Here is a 14,431-nt window from a genome sequence, read left to right as displayed (position 1 = left end):
ACTGAATTAGGACTTCACAGGCCTGGGTTTAGACCTACCTCTGAAACGTAGTATCTGTGGGATCTTAGCAAAAGATGTAACCTCTGAAGCACAATTTTTTCATTAATAAGATGTGGAAGGTGTTGGGTTGAATTATGAGGGCCAAGGAAGAGAAAATCCATTTGAGCAGAGTGTTACCTGGAAGGTGTACCACATGGATCAGGTGCCAGCTGTCATTCCTGAACAAGGTGAATTTAGGACAGATAAGAGGAAGGAAGTCTTACTTGATATGCCAGGTAAAAAAGTTACGTAATGGACACACATTTGCAAAGTGCCTGCTTGGCCTGGGGATACAAAGGTACAAGGTCTCTCTACCCTCTGGGGCCCTGCATTCCTTTGGGAGTACAGTGGATAAATAGATGCGTCTGCCAAATATACTACACAACCATAATACAAAGTATAGACAACAACAAATATAGCAGGGAAGCCATGAGCAGTTGAGGGGTCAGGAAAAGCTTCATGCAGAAGGTGTCTTGGGAGCAGTTTTGAAGGAATCAGGGGTTTCTGAGTGAGAGGAAATTGCCTTCTGGTCACAAGGGCTGGCTTGGGCAGAGTCTGAGTTCAGGAAGGACAGTGTGATCTGTCCATGACACATCCCCATAGGAGCTCATCCAAGACAATTCAAATGGCCATGTGTCAGACCCAGGGTTGCAGCAATCAAAGAGGATTATCTGGTTTGATCCTGATAACCCTTAGTCCATACCTGGTTGAATTTTTGCTGGTGGTTTCATAGGGTCAGAGATTCAGGGCTGGAAAGGACTCTAAAGGCCATCAAGGCCAACTCCCTCACTAAATATTTGGGGAAACTGGGGCCTAAACATGTGGGGATACACCTGGTCTGAATTGCAGAGCATGGACCCAGGTCTTTCGGCTGCTTGGGGGCTCAGTGGATAGACCACCAGGTCTGGAGTCAGGAAGCTTTGAGTCAAATCTGACCTCAGACATTTAGTAGCTGTGTGATCCTAGAAAAGTCACTTAACCACTGTCTGCCTTGGTTTCCTCAGCTGTAACATATAGATGATAAGGGTACTTATCTCGTAGGATCGTAGTGAAGATGAAATGAGAGCACATTTATGAAGCATTTAGCACAGTGTTGGACACATAACAGCCATTCAGGTATTTGTGTTTCTTTTCTTCCTTCCTTCTGACTGTAAATCCAGTGTTCTCTCCACTGCACTGTACTCCCTAACTGGTAATTCCCTCTACCAATGCAGGTCAGCAGTCATAGTGCAGCTTAGAGAGTTGTTCAGATCACTCCCAGGTCTAAGTGATGTGCTTGGAGTCACAGAGCCAATAGACGACAGGAGGGGAGACTTCAGCCCAGGGCTTCCTGACTCTCTGTGCTACACCATACTACCTCTCAGACTACTGCAGGAAAATATGACCAGAGAAGCAATGAGTTATTTTCAGTAAACTTTAAAGAAAACTACCATATGTTCTCTTTGTGGCCATTTCAGTAAAAACTCTCAAACTGGGGAGAGGCTTATGTGGCCCTGAGGCCTTGGGTGGCAGGATCATTGTGAGCAGAGCTCGCAGGGAATGGTTCAGCTGGAGAATGAGCGTGACTAGTGCTTTTATGGCCTGGGGATTCTCAAAACTACATTTTGGTTTTCCGATCCAGGAAGAGAAGGCACCATTTCCTTTCCTAAGACACCATTTTAAATACATGTTTGAAAAAAGTGGCGCACAATCTGTCCTCATCTTATGTCCACATATGCTTATGCTGTGTGATCCTGTGAAAGGTTTTGTTGAAACTGCTTGGTTGTTCTCTTTGGTCTAGTCAGTCCCAGCTCCAGTAGCCAGCTAACTGATTCTTAGCTCTTTGCACATTGTCAGACGGAAGGCATGGTTAATGATTGTGTTTTCGACCCAATCAGTATTCCCTCCCCAGGCTTCTGTTCCCATTCCATCTTCCCAGCAGCATAGTCGAAGGCAGCTGTCATGTGTGAAGGCAGCTTCAAATAGAGCAGATTTCACATGGCCGGGAATGCAGTTTAAGCCTTCCTTTCCCTCTTCATCACCACCTGTCTCTTTCTTTCCCAAAGCTGGGTGTATTGCTATACTTACTAGGCTCTTGGTCTGAAGTCATTTCAACAAACCATTTGTGGAATAGTATCCTAGGTCTGTGTTCTTCTAGGCTTCCTGTTCTCTCCTCCCTCCTTGCCTGCCCCCCCTGAGCTCCTCCTCAGGTGCTGGTAAAAAATGTTTATAATTCTTCTTTCCAAGCATCAAAGGAGAGAAATCTGAGAGAAGAGACAAAAAAAAAAAAGACTGCAGTGCAGAGGTCAAGGTGTGGTATAGCTCACCACATCTCGCCTGGGTGTTGTGAGGTGTTTCTGAGGCTTTTAAGATTCCCAGGTTAAAACTTGGGAAGCTTGTCTCAGGGCAGGAGATGCATAGCTTATTTTTTGTCTTCCCTCTTTGGTGACACATCACTGGCTTTGGGTTTCTTCCCTTTCTTTTGTGATCAGGTGTCCTTTTCTTTGGATGAGGTCCTCATTCAGTGCCTGAGACCTGCATCCTCATGAGAGGAGCCACACGTGCTCATTTCACTTGGCATGCCATGGCAGGTGAAGAGGTGTCTGAGCTGTCCTTGTGGTCAGAGCATATCCCATTCAAAGCCCAGTATTCCGCTTGCCCTTCCTCCAGCTCTTGACTATTTGGGAGAAGTGGGGAGAAAGGCAAAAGGTGTCAGGGACCAACTACCAGAGAGGTCAGGGTCTAGGCCTCACTAGAGCTCATCTGAATCTCAACTTCATTCTTTTTTTTTTTTTGAGGAAGAAGACAGGGCAGTTAGGGTTAAGTGACTTGCCCAAGGTCACACAGCTAGTAGGGTGTTGTGAAGTGTCTAGGCTGAATTTGAACTCAGATCCTCCTGACTCCAGGGCCAGTGCTCTATTCACTGTGCCACTTAGCTGCCCCTATTGACTTCATTATTAAAGTCAAGTTCTTTTAAGCTCTTACTTGCTATTTGGACCAAGGCATTTTTTTCTGAGGATTGATACCTGCCCTACCTCATCATATCTACCTGTCAGTGACCACAGTGCCATAACTAGTTACTCTTTAAACTAGGGGTTCTTAGCATCTTGTTGTCACTGATCCTTTTGTGACAGTCTGGTGAAGCCTTTGGATCACTTTTCAGAACAATGTTTTTAAAGTTTTTAAAAGCATAAAATAAAGCAATATGCAAAGGTTTACAAGAGAAACCAGTTATATTGAAATATAGTTATACACTCCAGGCCAGGAAGTCATCTTTGAAACAATAGATTTGGAAGGTTCCTGGTTTCCAGCTAGTTTGTAATCCAGTAAGTGGAGTCAGCAGGTGGATGTTTGCTAAAGAATAGTGTTTCTGTAACTTTTTTCTGTCATGTATTGATAATCTCCATTATGGAAAAGAACTTCCCAGTAGACCAGTGTTTTTTTCTTTCTTTTTTTTTTGGGGGGGGGGGGGAGGGAGTGAGGCAGGGCAGTTGGGGTTAAGTGACTTGCCCAAGGTCACATGGCTAGTGTTAAGTGTCTGAGGCCATATTTGAACTCAGGTCCTCCTGACTCCAGGGCCAGTGCTCTATTCACTGTGCCACCTAGCTGCCTCATAGACCAGTGTTTTTGATGGTAGTCTCATGAACAACATTACCTTTGGTGGAATCATAACACGGAATTAAAGTGCAACCCCTCTGTGTAGCATTACTCTGCTCATTACTTGATAGGACTTAAGGAAATCTGAGGGACTAAGAATTCCCAGAAAGGCCTCTAGGGCCTTTGTCTCTGGTGCTCGCTAACTCCTATGTAAAGATTTTTGAGAATGAGTGCACAAATAAGTTTATTTTGGTATTCCTATGTGTTCATCTGGGTAGTCAGAGACCTGCTAAGTTTTTTAAACTTGTTTTTGCTTTTGTTTTATTTTTTGCTTTAAAAACTGGAGGGAAATTTCTTCCACGAAGGTCAGGCTAAAGTGGCATAGAACTCTGCCAACAGACAAGTACCTGGCAACAGTATCCTAATCTGTTGCTGGCATCTTTAACTCTTTAATCTCTGGTACTGCGTCACTGACACATGTGTCTTCTTAGTACCAAGTTTCCTCCTTCGCTTTGAGCACCCCTGGAAGGAGATCTCTCCTATTTGCCCTCTTTCATAAAGAGCTGGTCTAACTGTTTCTTTGATTATTAAGACTCCCTTCTAGGACATGGGGCTTGGGATGGGTTAGCCTCTCAGTTACTAGGGATCACAATCAGCAGATTTTTAACCATCACTTAAGCCTCCATTGTTATTTGTTTCTTATTCAATTCAGTTAATTTTAACCAATTTTTATTAAGTATGTTCTGGGCACTAAAAGAAATATAAGGCTTAGGTAAGTCACAGCCTTTTCTTCCACAGAACTTGGAGGGGGGGTGGGGCGCTGGAGTGTATTCTTTTAAATCCCAAACAACCCTGAACTGGCCCTCCCATTTTATTTGGGTTATATTATATACTCACATGGTAGCAATTAACACAAAGGAAATAGAAGTTAATTTATTTGAAAGAGGCTACTGAAATTGGGGTTATTGAAACCCTGGAGTAGAAGTAATGGCTATTACCTGGCTTAGAGAGTATAGATTGTGTGTGTGCTTGGATACCCTTTCCTTTCCCCTTCAGCAGCAACAGAGACTGGAACTCCCCAAAAAGCTTATTTTTCAGGATCAAGGGATCTCTGGGAAAATTGTTTATTTCATAATAAAAGAATTGGCGATATTGACTAAAAAATATGATTTCATTGATATAAGGAACTTCCAATGAAATGACTCCCTCCGCTGATGCAGGTTGACCCCCTTCTCTGCAACTGAAGGGTCTTAGTGTCAGGGGCACTGAGAGGTTAAAGGACTTGCTGAGGCCTCAAAACCAGGATGTGTCAGAGAGAGGAGCACATTATGACTACATATGTCACACATATTGTTATACCTGATTTGTGGTCACTACAGCTGAAGTTCTGAGAGACCAGTGTTCACAGGGTTAATGAGGGTCCAAGCCAGTGTGCAAACCCTTGTCTACTCCTTTCCAGCCTGCTGTTCTTTCCATGATGCCATACTGCCTCTCTTGACATAGGCCTTCTAGAAAACCTAAGTTTTCCTTTTGTCTAGGGGACCTAGTAAAATGGACCAGGTCAAATAATAATTATGGCTAGATATTTTTATCGAGTATAGTAAGAGAGGGTATTTATGACTGTTGAGTGATCAGCCCCTGAAGCCATGAGAGTAAATTGGATTCAGTGGGCCCTGTGGAAGTTCTGCTTAAGTCTAAGGACACAATCATATCTCAAACCATGTCTTCTTTCTTAGCCTATGGGAAAACCTTAGTTGGGTAAGTGTGTTGCTCTGAGGAAGATTTTTTAAAAACTAATACATGAAAAATATCTTAACAGGAATTGTTTTTACCTTGTGCCTGTACCCCTCAAATATTTAACCACCCTCCTTTTGCAGCTTCAACTGGGTCAGGGAAATGTTCACCAAACTACTGTCCTTAAAAGGAGCTTCCCGAAGACCCGTTATAAGAGCTATACAACATACTACATATACAAAATTCTTTTCTCCTAGTTAATAGTGTAAGGGACGAACACCTTCTTTCTCTGCTATCTCTTGATTTTATGAAGAGGAGATAGTTAAATAGCAGGGCTAGCAAAGCAGTGCCCATACCACAAAAAATAAGGTAGCAAACAGAAGCAGTGAGGTATATTTTGGAAAGAACTCTAGGTTGGAAATCGTTGGACCTGAATTTAAATCCTGGCTCTGCTACTTGAGGACCAGTGTGACCTGGGTCAGTCACTTAACTTCTGGACCCTCAGTTGCCACATCTTTAAACTTCAAGGGCTGGACTAGATGAGCTCTAAGGGCTTCTCCAGCTATAAATCCTATGAAAATCCTTTTAAAGTACAGTACAGAGCCGGGTGACTGAGGAATCCAGGTTTGGCTCTGCTCATTGTGTCAAATGTAAGACAAACCTTCATATTGTCAGTTTGCCTAAGTGGGAGCTGATTGGAAGCAGAGCATACCACTTGGAAAGCTGGCATAATCCATTTTCTGCTCCCAGGAGGGTTTGGCTATGTCTAATCAGAGGGGTGGGTGTCTATGGAATATATCTCCAAAGGAGGAGGAGGAGAAAATGACATGTTCATGGAAATGAAATACAACTGCAAATTATAGTGTCACCCTGTTTTTTTTTTTTAATCCATTTTTTATTTAATTGGTTACCAAGGAAAAAAGTGTCATACGGAAGTATATATCTCAGAGAAGTTAAACCATGAGACATTAAAAGAGAATGGGAAATTCTCGTGGGGGGATGATAAAATATTGCCTTAATAAAAATATTCTGATGCTGCAAAACCAGGCTCATAAATTTCTGCTGGGTTAGATGCCAGGGGTCCAAAGAGATCAACAAATACCATCTCATTTGTTCTTGGCCATCTTTTCCCCAGCGGTAACATCATTTTGGAGGGCTTTAGTGGGAAGAGGGCCATGTACAAAAGGGGAGAAGCCTTTCAGACAGCATCGCCTATTCCAAAGATAACCAGAAACTGAAATGCTTCCTCACGCCTTTTTGTTATTCTTGCTCCCACCCTGCTGTGACTGACCCACCCCTAACTCCTTCATCTCCCCCCCTTCCTGTTTTCCCTTCTTTTCCAGTGTTTGTATTACTTCCAATCTGCCTCTTGGTGTTGTGAACCCACAGCACAGGGGTAATGTCTTTTCTTTTCATCAAGTGCCAAACCTGATGTATTGTGGACACTTAATAACTCTTAAGTAGTAATGTTAGGTTTAAGTAATTAAACTAATAATTTTATCATGTGTCTTACTGGGAAAAGTGGCTCTTGGGGCTGTGCAGTGTTTGAGGCTATTTCATTCTCCTCCTCATTCTGAACTTCCCTGTACTGGATTGTTTTTTTTCCTCCTCTCTTCCTCACAAACCTTAGTGAAGTTTCATTGTGTTCCCCAATGGGAACTTGTGGTAAACTGGCTGACGGTTCCCTTTTTCCTTCACAGGGGCAGTAATTGGTGATGGACAGTCTGCAGTGGCCAGTAACATTGCCAACACCACCTACCGGCTCCAGTGGTGGGACTTTACCAAGTTTGACCTGCCAGAAATCAGCAATGGTAAGCCAGACTTAAGTTAGTGGATTAGAAGGGTAACTGTATCTGATCTTTCACTGCAGAGTTATAAAAAAACCCTTTGTTTCTAGATGTACAGATAACAGAATGACTTTTTCCTTGAAGATCTGAATAGGGATTTCTCTGAGAAATACCTTCTTCCACTGATCAATTACTATTTTAACCTGAATCAAGAAGTACCAAAAGAAAGTCTCTCATTTCCTTTGGAAATGATGGAGCAACCAGCTAAGAGGGGTGGGAGACAGGCAGGACTGAGTGAAAGCCCTGCTTCTTTAGGGGGATGAGCCTTGGATGCAGAGTGATGAGCATCAAACACCTTCCCAGCTGGGTACAAAGGAGCTCTTCAGAGGACTGGAAATGGCTTCAAGCATCTGAGGTGCTTTCATTGCTTCTAATTAAGCCCCCAGTGTTGGTCCCCAACAATAATCTGAATATTCTCTTAGGTAGAGAAGGTATCTTAGGGCTTCTCACCCTCACCCTCTACCCTGCCCTTCCCCATTCTTTTTTTAGTATCACTGGTAAAGTTACTGGTAGAATTCACTACCTTATCATATAGCAAATTCTTCTTTTTTTTTTTTTTTTTGGAGAATTGTAAATGTTAGTTCTTCCTTGTATTGTGAGAAAATATACCTCACTTATTTCCAGCCATGAATGCTATTTCTGCCCTCTGAAGCTATAAAAGTCTAAATATAATTCCTCTTCCATGTGACAGGCCTTCATATATTTGACAAACATAATGAGGTTCTCTCTATTCTGCCTTTATGGGATTATTATTCCTAGTTCCTTCAGCCACGCTCATATTATATGGTTTCCAGAACCTTCATTATTTTGTTTGCGCTCCTGAGCTCATTTCATTTTATTAGCACCCAGTCTACATGACAGCAGTACATCAGGTGTGGTCTGAACACTGGTGAATACCTTACAACTGTTGCATCCTTTAGTCTAGATAATTATATTTCTGTTAATCTAGACCAGTATTATATCAGCTGTTTTGGCAGTTGCTTCACACTATTGAATTATGTTGCACTGTTAGCAATATCTAGGAATTCTTTACTCTTCTAAAGTTGATTTTTTTTGCCCAAATGTTGGAGTTTATATTTTTCTCTGTTAAATTTCATTTTTTTTGATGCCACCTTATAGAAGCAACATGGCTTAGTGGATGGAGAGCCATTCTTGAAGCTAAGATGACCTGGATTCAAGTGCTGCCTCTGGGAGATATTGGCTCTGTAGCCCTGGGCACAACTTAATCTCTCAGAGCTCTTGGCAACTGTCTTAAAACTATAAATTATAGAAAAGGTAGGGGTGGCTAGGTGGCACAGTGAATAGAGCATTGGCCCTGGAGTCAGGAGGACCTGAGTTCTAATCCGACCTCAGACACAACACAAAAACTAGCTGTGTGACCTTGGGCAAGTCACTTAAACCCAATTGCCCTCCAAAAAGCAAAAAAAAAAAAAAAAGGTATTATCCAGCATTGGTAGAAGGAATTTCTTTAGCTGGGACTTCCACACACCAATGGAGTAACAAGTCCAAATCCTATCCTAAATTTTAGTTGTAGCCCGACCTTCCAAAAGCCTTAGATCTCTGTGAATATTAATTTTCTCATCTAGCATATCAACTGTACCTCCCAGCTTTGTGTCATTTGCACATGTGACAAACGTTTCTTTGGGATCTTCAGCCAAGTCATTAATGGAGATGTTGATCAGGACCGAACCAACGTCATGGTCCTACAAAGTAGGTCCCACAACATCATGGCTCTAGAACTGGAAGGGGTCTTGGAAGACCCTCCTTTTACAGAGCCTTAGAGAAGTTAAGTGGCCTGCCTGAGGTTTACATGGACAGTAAATGGCAGAGCCACGTTACCAACCTAGATTCTTTGATACCCCTGGTCTTGTGACCTTTCCATTGTATTAGGCTGATTCATTAATCACAACACTCCTAGTCCAACCCTAGAATTTTGCATTACTGACCTATAGTTTCTAGAATTCACTCCTGCCCCAAATTCTCTTTACAGTTAAGAAAATTTGCCCATCTCTAGCCTTCTGATACCATATCCCTTTTCCCCTAACTTCTTAGAAACGCCCAAAGGTGGTTTTGTGATCATGTCCTCAGACTCTGTCAGCTAACTGATTTAGTTGATTTTATACCATTCCCATACATAAAGTAACCAAGGGCCTTGAACTTCACTTCTTTCCTAACCAGTAACCAGTTTAGAGATCGGTTTCCTTGATAAGGAGATTAGAAGCAGAATGGGGTTTGAGGAGTTCTGCATTTTTCTTTGTCATCTCTGCACATTAACACACCTTTAAAAAGTCTTGTCGTTCATGTTTTTATCCTTTTTCCCAAGCTCCTTCTGAGTAGTCTTCTTCCACGTGTGTCACATTCTTGTATCAGACCTTGGTCAGGTGTCCGTGCTCTTAGATGGCTTCTTTTTAAGCAGTCCTCATCAGAAAGCAACCTGCTAAGTTGCCTTGATCTCTTTAGATGTGTCTTCCTTGTCTTCCTTTCCTTGATTTCCTCTTTTGGAGTCACTGGCTCCCTGGCTTTGGGCTAGATCTTTCCCTGAACATTTTACAATTGCTTTCCTGAAGTATGAGGTGCATGTGTGAGAAGTCCTCCTTGAAAATTTTAACACCTGATAGGACTTTTTCTCCAGAACACCACCCTTCCTACTTCTCTAGCTCATTTTTTTTTTGTTAGTTTATCTAATTCTCATTGTTGTAGCTTCTTTGAATGTCTGAGAGATAAAACTGTCAGCAAGGCAAAACTTTATCTCGATTTGTTCATTTTTATCTTGCTTTGAAAAATGCCCATTTTAATAAAAGAGACCAACACTGGGGGCTTAATTAGAAGCAATGAAAGCTTATGTCCGTGGAATAATGTCTGGCTAGGAGAGTGAGTTGGCCTCAGAGTGAAGAAGGCCTGGGCAAGTCATATAACCTCTTGGTGCCTTATGCAGTTCTCTGAAATGGAGATGACAAGAGAAGGTGCTTGTCTGCCTTGGGAAAGATTTTTCAAGATTTTTATGATATATTGTTTTCACATCACATTCATTTCCCATTATATCTCTCCACCCTTTCTCACCCATTCCTTGCAGCAAAGATTAAAAAAACAGTTCAGAAAAACAAACCAGTCCATCAGCCAAGCATGCTGTTCTCATCAGCAGTGTCCCCCACTGCTGCAAAGAAGGGGAGAATGCATTCTCATTGCTCTTCAGGGCTAAACCTAACTATACAGAGTTCAGTTTAGGATTTTTTCCTTTCATTTCCATTGTCATTGTATTTATAACAGCATGTTTACATTATGTATGTTGTTTTCCTGATTCTTCTTGATTCACCTTGCATTAGTTCATAAAAGTGTTTCCTTGCTTCTCTGAATTCCTCACAGCACAATAATAATCATTACATTCATGTACTTGAATGGCTTGTTTAGCCATTTTCCAATAATTGGGCATCTGTTTTGTTTCCAGTTCTTTCCTCCTTCTAAAAAAAAATGCTGTTATAAACATTTACATGTGGGGGGAATTTTGAATCTTAGACCTCCTTAGCCTCAAGGCCTAGCAGGGGCATCTCTGGATCAGAGGGTATTGGGAAGAATCATAGATACTTAAAATTGCCTTTCTCCTCTGTCCCTTGCTTCTCAGCAGGGTCGTGGATTAGTCATGATTTACTGTCCTGCGAAGAGTTAAGTCAAGGGATGAAATCTCCTCTGTATCTCCAACATTTTTATATTTTTGTAAAGAAAAGAGGAGACCCCTGGAATTTCTTTGTGATCACCGTTTCATATGGGGCAGGAACAGGGGTAGTGGGTACACAGGGTACAGATCACCAAGGTTCTTGTGGCAGGGGACGTTGTAGGCCCTGCTCATCAAGGCAATGCAATGGGCTTCTCCTCCTAGTCTAGAGACTGGGACCTGTTGGGATTATTTCTACTGGCAGCTGAAAACCAGGGATAAGAAAGCATTCCTGAAAGCTGATAGATTGCCTTGGAGAGGAGCAAAAGGGAAATGTTTCCTATTTGCTTAAGTTCCCTCAAGCCTTCCTGATAGGCTTCTAAAGCATGTGCAGAGCAAAGCACTGGAGTGACTGGTCCCTCCCATAGCTTCATCTGGCCAACCAGTAACAGGCTGCACAGTCATCTTTGTACAGTGTACTGCTTTATGATTTGTGGAACCCATGGGAAACAACCATTTGCACCTCTGGGCATCAGTATTTTTAACCTCTCCCATGCCTTGTTCAGAAATTTTCACGTGGAGATTATTTGTAATTAGGAAAAGATTATATTTCGGAATCTGGAACAAGCTTCCTGCTGTCACTTGTAGGTCCTGCTTCTTTCTGGAACTACTCCTCAAAGCTGTTTCTAAAATACTTTGTTTCTTGACCACTACCCCCCTTGTCATCCACAGCCACCTAGGTCACTGCCCTTGTCCCCTTTCCCTGCATCTGTTTGCCCTTTGGATATTAATGCACATTGACTGGGGCTGCTGCCAAGGGGTATGAAACTTTTAGCCAGTCTAACCCCATTCAGAGGAGGGCTCAGATGGCCAGGGTTAGGCCTTGTCACTTCTTCTTCCTGCCTTGTTCTGCTGTGGGCTTCCCTGCTGACATATCTTCTAGTTCACTAGAATGAGCATTGCTGTGCCCAGTGTCACATTGGGCTTGCCCTCTCAGTAGAAATCAGCATGTTAGGGGTCAGCCTAGCACTGAGATCAGATAGCATCGGGCCGAACAGAGTCTCCCCGTTCCATGTCAGAAGGAGAGAGGCAGCAGGCAGAGAAATCTTCTCTAGCCAGAACTCTTGAATAGAAACAACAGTTGTTGTTCTTATGGGGCTGCTTCAGCCCCAGGTTGGCTTTTACAAGACTGAAATCATCCTCTTCCAGTGGCCAGTTATAACAATCAAGAAGCATCGTATGTCTGAGACTTAGTGTCTTTTAATGGTAGAGGAAAGATTTACCTTCCCCCTCTTCTTCCTTGGGTGCCTTCTACCATGGTTTGTGTCAAGCATTGTCAGGAGAGGTTCAGAGAGGACTTCTTCCTGCTGCCCAGCTCTTCCATGAAGACCTACAAAACCACCATTCCAGGCCAAACATTTTTATATTGGTGCAGAAAGATGTTCTTCATTATTATTGATATAGTCAGTATCATTTTCTAATAGCCACACCAACCATTTCTAACTTGTTGCCAGACTTAGCTTGGAAGTACTCTCATTCCCTGACCAGAGCTGAATGTCAGAGGTGGGGCGGAGTAGAGCACAGTATTGAGGCCACTGGGAAAACTAGAGGAACCCAGAGCCTCAAGGACATTACTCAAGGCAGAAAAGAGACTGGGCCATCTTGAGCAACAGATCAAATCCTTAAAATATATGCAAAGGCAGCATGTACTGAAAGTAGGTACCTGCCACATTTGTGATAATTGCCCACAGAAGGACTTTAATCATTCTGTCTTCTTAGAGTCCATATGTGGAAACTGGCTTATTCACAGATAGGTGAGTCTGTTTGCAAAAGAGCCGTTCTGAACTGATCAGCCCTACCCAAATGTAGAAAAACATTAAGGAACGCGCCAAGCCAATGTCAGTACTCTGTTCTGTTCTGTGCCATCTATTCATAGTGCCAATGTGAAGTTTCCCATCCCAGGAATAAGAGGACGCACAAAATAAGCCCCATTAGGAGAAGGCAGCTGTGAGACATCCAGGCTCTGTGAATTTAGCTTTGGTGAGTCACGAAAGAAGAGAGGAAGCAGGGCTAGATGACACTTATGTAGGGCTTCGTCTTTCTTACGTCGAGTCAGTGCCAGAAATCCTACATGTTTTGAATAGGATCAAATGTTCATACCAATTGAGCAGGTCCAGTTAGCTCCAATTAGATGTGCCTCTTCACGTCATGGGTCACCATCGGACAATGAACTGAACAGCAGACAGGCTTTGATTACACTGAGGAAATCAGAGTGCCCTTTCAGGGATGCTAAGCTGCTCTCTGCCACCAGAGTCCGTCTCTTTTAATCCCCAGTAGCTCCAGGGGTGCTGTAGCACCAAGAATAATAGAACTGCCATTGTAGGGAGCCAAAGGCAATGCAAAGAGTGTTCCTGGCGTACCAGGAGGATGCCACGTAGTAAGTACAAAGATGGCATGCTTGTGGCAAATGGCATTAGTACCTTCCTTCTGGACATGTATGGCCAGAAAAGAAGTTGGGCTGGAGAGCAGCACCTCCTTATGCCCAATTCAAGCATGGCGCACTGGTGTTCAGAAAATAATAAAAGGCTTTGAGGAAGACTCTTAGTGAACTGGGTTAATTCTGTGGGGATGCTTCATGGCAGAGAGCCACACAGGATAACTGAGGTCATGAGATCTTCCGTTTAGAACAGGAGGGGTCCATTACAACCTCATTCCTCCCCCGTTTTGCTAATAACAAAACTGAGACCCAGGGAGGTTATGACTTGGCCGCAGCCACACGGATGGTTCCATTGGATGTTGTCTGCCTTAATGGAGGTATCCTATATCAGTAAGACAATAGATTCAGCAGATTATTGGACTATTAAATGGCTCTCTGCAGTCAGGCCATATAACATTGGGTCAGAACTTTATTGATTTTGGCCAAATTCTACCCTAAGCCTCCCAGAATTATGAGCAGGCACAATATGATCTACAGAATAGAATATCACATCAAAACAGAGGAGAAGGTGCACCAAGGAGCATGAAGATGGCCTGTGAGAGAGTTCATTTCCTAAAAGAGCTTGTCAGACCATAAATGAGCCTGGCCTTAAGGCATCAGGCTCCTCCCTACTTCATATCCTTATCTCATATTTCTGTGAAGGGCACTGGATTTGTAATTGGGAGACCAGTTTTCACTTCTTACCATTGTGTGAACTTGGGCAAATGACTTTAACAAAACTCTCCTAGCTTTAGTGCCCTCATCTGTAAGTGAGGGCACTTTGAAAATCTCCATCATTTCCTCTAATTCTAAAGGTGCTTCTGGAATCTGGTTCCCACTTCATCTCTAGTGAGAATAGACTGCTCTCCTCCTTGAGGAGCTTGGCTTCTGTTTTCCCTCTTTCCAGTGTCTTCTTTCTCTCTCTAGTGACCTCTACTTTAAAGCCCCCATGACGTCACCTTCTCCACAAAATCTTTTCTGATTCCTCCTTTCTCTCTCCTCCCTCAAATACCTCACAGCTTTCTGTTTTGTAGTGTTCTGATGTTCTTATCCTGTAATATTTTATGTTCCAGTTACCAACATTTGTGTCTTAGCATGTTCTGCACCTCC

At 42.8% G+C, this 14,431-nt stretch overlaps 1 protein-coding gene across 9 annotated transcripts in view; it reads left to right on the top strand.

The window, feature by feature from the left end:
- AMBRA1 (autophagy and beclin 1 regulator 1) overlaps positions 1 to 14,431 on the top strand; it is a 187,212-nt gene that overhangs the window by 113,179 nt on the left and 59,602 nt on the right. For all 9 annotated transcript variants that reach the window (XM_069091534.1, XM_069091532.1, XM_069091531.1 and 6 more), the window contains one exon: positions 7,050 to 7,160. In XM_069091534.1, the coding sequence (XP_068947635.1) occupies positions 7,050 to 7,160 (111 nt within the window). The remainder of the gene's footprint in view (positions 1 to 7,049; positions 7,161 to 14,431) is intronic.

This window comes from Petaurus breviceps, unplaced genomic scaffold (genome assembly GCF_028583685.1).
Source record: "Petaurus breviceps papuanus isolate PSGF00001 unplaced genomic scaffold, PetGlider_PUasm1.0 188, whole genome shotgun sequence".
Taxonomy (NCBI): Eukaryota; Metazoa; Chordata; class Mammalia; order Diprotodontia; family Petauridae; genus Petaurus; species Petaurus breviceps.
The sequence above is the reverse complement of the archived record's forward strand: the minus strand, read 5'-3'. Positions and strand labels throughout refer to the sequence as shown.